The sequence below is a fragment of the Vespula pensylvanica genome, chromosome 6, assembly GCF_014466175.1.
Source record: "Vespula pensylvanica isolate Volc-1 chromosome 6, ASM1446617v1, whole genome shotgun sequence".
Lineage (NCBI taxonomy): Eukaryota > Metazoa > Arthropoda > Insecta > Hymenoptera > Vespidae > Vespula > Vespula pensylvanica.
The window spans coordinates 7,378,255-7,385,792 of NC_057690.1; the positions used below are offsets into that span (position 1 = coordinate 7,378,255).

Below are 7,538 nucleotides of genomic sequence, written 5' to 3' on the forward strand. Positions count from 1 at the left end.
TACTAATATCAAATTACTACTAATTATAAAACTTCATTAAACCGCAAGCGCTTAAAAAAAAAAAAAAAAGCGGTTCTTAACTGAATATTCTGCAAATAGCTCTCTGACTACATCAGTATTCCGTTATCAAGTTCTTGTTAAATATAATTTAATCATTTGGTTTTATTTCCTACGTATCTTCCCACAATTTGTTGAAAACATAATTTTATAGTAAATAAAGAAATAAAAAATATTATAGAAAATAATGTTGTGATAAACGATCCTTCATTTACACGAAACGTGTAAATTTTAATATATCATAATGTTTTTTAATGCTGTTATCTTAATCTTTAAAATTTCTTTCTTTAAACTTCCAAGTTTTATATCTGAGCATCCTTTTGAAATTATAGTCGATTCGAAATTTAGACTATTCGATATTAAGATTGTCATCATCTTTCCCTCGAAGCGTGTGCGATTTCAGCGACAACTGTGGACGAAATACGAACTACAAGCGTAAATATGGAACACTGCTTTTATCATGCGAGTGTATAAACTTGATAGATTATAACTCATGCGTCATAACAATTGAATTCGTTAGGTTAGGACAGTCAATGTTAGTACGTCGTGGACTCAACTTCTCTATATAATTCTATATAATTTTTAAAAGTGGTGTGCATCTTGCAGTGATCTGTATTAGATACGACATTGTTACGCATTTGTTTCCTAAAACATGCATAGAGAATGATTTGTTAAAAATAATTTGTATATATTATAACACAAGATGTATTTATCGATGAATAATCATCTTTCGAAATTATCAAGAAAATGATAGTTTGCGCAAAAAGCTACACGTAAGATGATATATTCTTTCTTGTTTTGTTATTATAAATTATCGTCATAATATGTGTACCTGATGTATATAATATAAGTATATTCTTTTACTTCTTATCATTGTTCTTATTATATCATTATATCGTATATTATTATAGTAATAGTAGTAGTAATAGTAATAATATAAAGTGGGCTACTTCTATAGAGGAAAATATAAAAAGAATAGTTAAAAATTTTTGATTTAAAGTTTAACAATGGAATATTGTAAAAAAAAAAAAAAAAGAAAAAAATTTAAGGTACCTTTATATTCAGACAACTAACCTATATATCTCGTATTTATTATTTATTCTTTTCTAAAAAGTAATAAGATTATCGAAATCTAAAATTTACAAGATACTTTTTTTATCGACTCGTTATTATCGATTAATTATTAACAATTATAATATAATAATGTTCAGTATTATTAATGATATACGCGAATACGTCATAAAATGTATGACTAAAATTATTTTATATTCTTATTCTAAATTCTTTTTTACTGTCCACAAGTACATCAGTATTTCTACCAACGGTGAAAATCAAATCAGATGTTGGTACTCCTGTTTTAGATTATTCCCTGCACTATAAGTTTGATGACAGGTCAACATCATAACAACAATTGTAATTGAAGAAAGAAGAAGAATATAATTCTACAAGAATGAATTTGGAATTATTAGGTAAAATTATACAAAATATATAAGTCTAAGTAAAACTTTATTTAATATATCTTGTATTTAATTTATTGTTTTAGAATCATTTGGTCAGAATTATCCAGAGGTGAGTTATTTAATTTCGGTTAAATCATTTCAATCTTATATAGTAAGAATAAAATAAAATGAAGCCAAACCTTAAAGTAGAAGTATAATTATTTTGTTAGGAATTTGATGGTACATTGGATTGTATATCACTTGCTGTGACATGTACATTCAACAAACGAGGAACCTTACTTGCTGTTGGTTGCAACGATGGTAGGATAGTTATATGGGATTTCCTGACTCGTGGGATTGCAAAGATCATCAGTGCACATGTACATCCTGTTTGTTCATTGAGGTAGAGTTCATTCCATTCTAAATTAGTTAATCTGAGATAATCACAAATATTATACAGAATTTTTAAGAATATTTATATCGATATAGTTGGTCTAGAAACGGGCATAAGTTGCTGAGTGCTTCCACGGATAATAATGTTTGCATATGGGATGTTTTGTCTGGAGAATGCGATCAGAAATACAGGTTTCCTTCTCCAATCTTAAAAGTTCAATTTCATCCAAGAAATTTAAATAAATTTTTGGTATGTCCAATGAGACATGCTGCTGTAATGGTCGATGTCGAAGGTACACACAGGGTTATACCTCTTGATGAAGATGTATGTAATATTTATAAGAGCTATATTTTATTACATCTATATCTATGTAAATATTAAATATATTGCTTAAATTATTATACTTTTAGAGCGATTTAAATATAGTAGCATCATTTGATAGAAGAGGTGATTATGTATATACTGGAAATGCTCGAGGCAGAATTTTGGTCTTAGATGCAGAATCTTTAACTGTTAAGGCATCTTATAAAATTTCACAAGGTACTGCCAGTAACACGGCAGTAAAGAGCATTGAATTTGCAAGACGTGGTTCATGTTTTCTTGTTAATACTTCCGATAGAGTAATTCGTGTGTACGACAGTACAGAGATACTGGCATGTGGGAAAGATGGTGAACCAGAGCCGATTCAAAAACTACAAGATCTTGTAAATAAAACAATGTGGAAAAAGTGCTGTTTTTCTGGAGATGGAGAATACGTATGTGCTGGCTCTGCTAGACAACATGCATTATATGTTTGGGAAAAAAGTATTGGAAACTTAGTTAAAATTTTGCATGGAACTAAAGGAGAACTATTATTAGATGTCGTGGTACGTGTAAGAATTTATATGAATATAATTATAAAAGATTTTTATGTATTTTTTTTTTGTATCCGTAGTGGCATCCAGTAAGACCTATCATAGCTTCCATTTCATCAGGAGTAGTTTCTATTTGGGCACAAAATCAAGTAGAAAACTGGTCTGCTTTTGCACCAGATTTTAAAGAATTAGATGAAAATGTAGAATATGAAGAAAGAGAAAGTGAATTTGATTTAAGCGACGAGGATAAGTCCGTAGTACAAGGTGAAGAAGCTCAAGATGAAGAAATCGAGGTAGATGTAGCATCTATCGACAGAGTTGCTGCCTTTTGTAGTTCAGACGAAGAAACGGAAGACATAGGTTCTCTTCAATTTTTACCAATATCTCCAGATGTAGAGGATTCAGAGGATAACCAAACTTCTCCTCATGAACCACCAATAAAGAAACATCGTTCACATAATATCGATTTACAAGGTGCACCAACTGGAGGTAGAACTTATACATTTAATAGATCTTATTCTTAAATTATCATTTAAAATAGCATTGATCAAATGGGTCTGCTTACAGAGACACATCCCTTATTGAATAAAGGAAAAGATAAACCTACAACAAAGAAAGGCAGACCTAGATTAGAGCATAGAAAAGGAAAATAATTTTTTTAACCATTCATCGTATTCGCAGAAATCAATAAAACGTGTCTTATCACATGTATATATACATTTAAGTCATTTAGTACTAAAAAGTACGAGCATTATCTTACAAGAAGCAAAGAACATTCGCAATAATTTTTTCATAAACATTTCTTATAAACAAGAGTTGTTAATTATTCTCGATATATTGTAAAAAAATAATATTTAAAGATTTTTAAATTTAATCAAAAGGTACGAATATTTCATATACTATATTGATTATATTTTCATATACTGAACAGTGTACTGCTTACGAAAATCCTTTTAACAGATTATAAATATTTATTGGGAAAAAAAAAAAAAAAAAGAAAAAAGAAAAAAAAAATTATCTTATATTTAATTTTAAATGTATTGGCAATAATGTAATAAAATTGTACAGGATATGTCTCCCTATTATACTAATGTTGATTTGCATTACATTAGTATGGTATCATTGGTCTACTGTTGAGCCATCTGTACGATTCCTATTGAATTGTGTGAAAAAAGTGCAAGTGTAGATGTACATAACCTATACTTTTATACGATGCGAATAACTTCATGTTAATGGACGACAAATTTTATCTTATCTTTTTTAACGATTTGTATCATTGAAGTTAATTTTATAATATTTGTTTAATACTAATCATTTTTAACAAACTGCATCGTATTTGTTCAGAATGTTGATCTCGAGATCATTCCGGCGAATTACAAAAAAATGGTTCAATATGCAAAAGAAAACAACACAAGGAGTACAATCAGCGAAGGAGGCAGTTTTTCGCGGAGGTGTTATTATCGTCAGTGCTATTCTGATTATTTGGTTGTCTGTATTTCTCTATACGGCTTTTTACTATGCTTACATGCCTAGTATGTCATATGTGCGACCTGTGCATCTGCAATTCAAGTGAGCTTCAATTCAAAACTTGTACGTTATATTAGAATATATAGATTACTTTTAAGAAAATTAATATTTGTATTTGTGTAAATAAATTTTGTATAAATTACTTTATACATGCATGAAATTAAAATATAATTTCTAACGATAGGTCATGCGACGAGGATAAAGGAATTTGCAGTTTTCCATCAGCCCATGTGCAATTGACGAAAAAGCAGAACATACTGATGGTTGGCCAGCCTTATAAAATTAATTTACATTTAGAAATGCCAGAGTCTCCTGCAAATAAGGAACTGGGTATGCATATTATTTTAACTAAATAAATAGATTATTTTATCTTTCTCTCTCTCTCTCTCTCTCTTTCTTTCTTTCTCTCCGTAAACATTAATTTATATACAGGAATGTTTATGGTATGTGCACAATTACGTAGTAGAGATGGATTCCTTGTGGAACATGCCTGCAGATCAGCAATGTTGCATTACCGTAGTACATTACTACACATGCTTAGTACTTTTACATTTTCACCTATGATGATCTTTGGAACTACCGAAGAAAAACAAAATGTTGTACTTGAATTGTTTGGAAATTTTGAAGAAGATCAAGTATGTATAGGATATATTAAATGAAAATAGGATATATTAAATGTATGGGATATATTATGAAAAGCATTTATAAAACTTGACCAAAACGAATATTAACTTATTTACGTTTTAATTTCAGAGTCACCCGGTTACAATAATTTATATCGAAATACAATCGAGATATATAGAATTTTATTCTGCGTCGATAATCATCAATGCAAATTTATCAGGCCTACGTTATTTGATGTTTCATTGGCCTATTTTATCAGCCATTATTGGTATTGGAACAAACTTGTTTTTCTTAGCGCTTATATCCATTTTATCATACTTACATTTTGCTATGGAAGAAGAAGATAAGGAGGAGAATTTTGTTTATGAAAGAGGCGAATCGGAAGAAGAGGATATCAAGACGCTTAGCGATTGTAAGATTACGAATGGCTTTATTTTTTTTATTATTTACACCTTTGTTTTTTTAATGTCAAACTCTTATATTTTTATCCATTTTTCTCACAGTGTCATCAGATTCTTCATCGCTGGAAGATGTTCCGGCATTAAAAGATATACCAAAATCTCGGGAAGAAGCTCTTTCGAGTCATTCATCTGATCCGATATTAGGCGAACCTAGTTACATTCAAGAAATTTCAACTCTTATAGCAGAATCATCTGACGTCGAACTTACGAAATAGTTTGATTTATTTGTACAAATAAGTTACTTGTTAAAAACAACGAAACGTACTTTATTATGTACAAACAAAACAACAAAGTGAGTATCATTAGACTTAGACATTTCTAAGAGGGTAGTTTAGTCGATAATTTATATTTATACCAATAAAAATCGGGTCAGTGTTCTGTCCTAATAATAATTAATTTATCTAACAAATCATATGACTGTGTGTACATTAATTTAGAAAGCAAATGATATTGTGATGTAAAGATCGATCTACGTATTTTTATATGTTAGAGGCTATTTAACTATTTACTTTCACTGCTAATATTTCCTTCGAACCTGAATGAAATACAATACACACGTAGATGCAATGCTATGAGAAAAAAAGATAATGTTTAAGATATAATATACATTTACATAGAGATACATACACAAGTTGCGTTTTATATTAGATACGTGCATTTATACGCATTTGTGTATATCTTTATAGAAGGTGGAATACTCAGGTAAATTGATCGTCGACTTATCTGTTACGAAGTATAGTAATTAATAGAATGTCAATAAAAATAATCGATGTCACAAAATATATAAAGTATTTTGTTTATGTAGATTTTCGATAATATGTGATATTTCATTCTTTGGCATTACACATACGAGTATATATATATATATCAATATAGTGAAAAGAAACGACTGATCGATGAGATAAAGTAACAAAAAAATTATTATCAAAAATCTTGAATTGATACTGACTTATCTAATGTAACAGTGATAATAAATTTTTTCACTTGTCTATGTTACCGTCTACGTTATTATACAGTTTTCAAACATATGTTTACCTAAAATTTTCAAGTAAAATATTCTTTTTCCTTTTTCCTCAACAAGTTAATAGTCGCTATTTAACCCGCTCCTATCTTAATTAACTCTCATGTAGGTAAGAGTCACCAGTTGCTAGACTTCATAACTTGCATCTGTCGCCAGTTGCTTTTTTACGTATGCATGTATATATGTATTTATGTATGTATGTATATATGTAGGTAAGTAGATATTTGTGTGTATGTAGATAGGTATGTATATACGTTACTCGACATTATAAAAGAAAATGAGAGAATTGTATGTCCGAAATGTAAATGTGTATTACGAGTTGTTTCAACTTATAATTTTGTGTGATTAGAGTTAGAAAATCTTAGATCGAATAATATAATTTTTGCTATCGAAAAAAGGAAAAAAGAGAAGAGAGAGAGAGAGAGAGAGAGAGAGAGAGAAAAGAAAACAAAACATAGATAAAGTATCGAGAAAACTTACGATCTTAATTCGATGATAGTGTCAGGTGGCCTCAAGGCCACGAAGCCGTGCATCATCCCTTACACTCTATTATATATTTTTACAATATCATCAGAATACGAAGTTAATTCGTTCTCTATCTAATAACTCGAGTTATAAATACTATAAGTACTCTCGGGAAAGATTAAAGTAATAAGGAAAGGAAACTCGATGTAATCGTAATAAATGTTCTTCCCGATTAATTATCTTCATTTAAAAATATAAGATAAATCGAAACTCGATTCGCGAGTAGATATAGTTAAATGATTTCGTCATTCGATTATTCGAAGAAGAAAAATATTAAAAAATCTGTAGAATAAAATTTTATAAGATTTTTAAAGAGACTACATATATAACTATACCGATCGAATATTTAAATAGTATTAACGATAACTACCTAAAATTATGATATTTCTCTTTAATTCACCATTTCGAAATAATAGGAAAAACATTGGTTGATTTCAACCAAGTATTATTCTTCTAGAAATTGCATGTGTGTTTTATAAGACATAAAAGATCTCTTCTTTGTAAGAAATCGAAACGAAAGATCGTGATAATGGAATCAACGACGATCTAATCGTTTACTTAAATGATCTTTTCGATCGATTCTCATTCTATTCTTCTCTTCCTTTCTTTTTCATTTGAATAGTATGGAAAATAATT

At 29.1% G+C, this 7,538-nt stretch overlaps 2 protein-coding genes across 5 annotated transcripts; both read left to right on the forward strand.

The window, feature by feature from the left end:
- Window positions 1-382: 382 nt before the first annotated feature.
- On the forward strand, window positions 383-4,224 carry LOC122630102 (retinoblastoma-binding protein 5 homolog). 2 transcript variants are annotated; one of them, XM_043814202.1, is made up of 8 exons: window positions 383-830; window positions 1,419-1,526; window positions 1,601-1,626; window positions 1,727-1,899; window positions 1,986-2,214; window positions 2,301-2,756; window positions 2,825-3,233; window positions 4,089-4,224. In XM_043814202.1, the coding sequence occupies exons 2-8, from the start codon at window positions 1,508-1,510 to the stop codon at window positions 4,094-4,096; spliced, it is 1,320 nt and encodes a 439-aa protein (XP_043670137.1). In that variant the 5' UTR covers window positions 383-830; window positions 1,419-1,507; the 3' UTR covers window positions 4,097-4,224. The 2 variants fall into 2 exon arrangements, with proteins under 2 accessions (XP_043670137.1, XP_043670136.1); XM_043814201.1 differs by lacking the exon at window positions 4,089-4,224 and adding an exon at window positions 3,312-3,428 and having other exon boundaries at window positions 607-830.
- LOC122630105 (seipin) lies at window positions 3,095-6,347 on the forward strand. 3 transcript variants are annotated; one of them, XM_043814204.1, is made up of 7 exons: window positions 3,470-3,625; window positions 3,813-3,926; window positions 4,089-4,313; window positions 4,456-4,601; window positions 4,704-4,906; window positions 5,025-5,307; window positions 5,399-6,347. In XM_043814204.1, exons 2-7 carry the CDS (start codon window positions 3,835-3,837, stop codon window positions 5,569-5,571), a joined length of 1,122 nt encoding a protein of 373 aa, XP_043670139.1. In that variant the 5' UTR covers window positions 3,470-3,625; window positions 3,813-3,834; the 3' UTR covers window positions 5,572-6,347. The 3 variants fall into 3 exon arrangements, with proteins under 3 accessions (XP_043670140.1, XP_043670139.1, XP_043670141.1); XM_043814205.1 differs by lacking the exons at window positions 3,470-3,625; window positions 3,813-3,926 and adding an exon at window positions 3,095-3,233; XM_043814206.1 differs by lacking the exon at window positions 3,813-3,926 and having other exon boundaries at window positions 3,471-3,625.
- The last annotated feature ends 1,191 nt before the right edge of the window (window positions 6,348-7,538 follow it).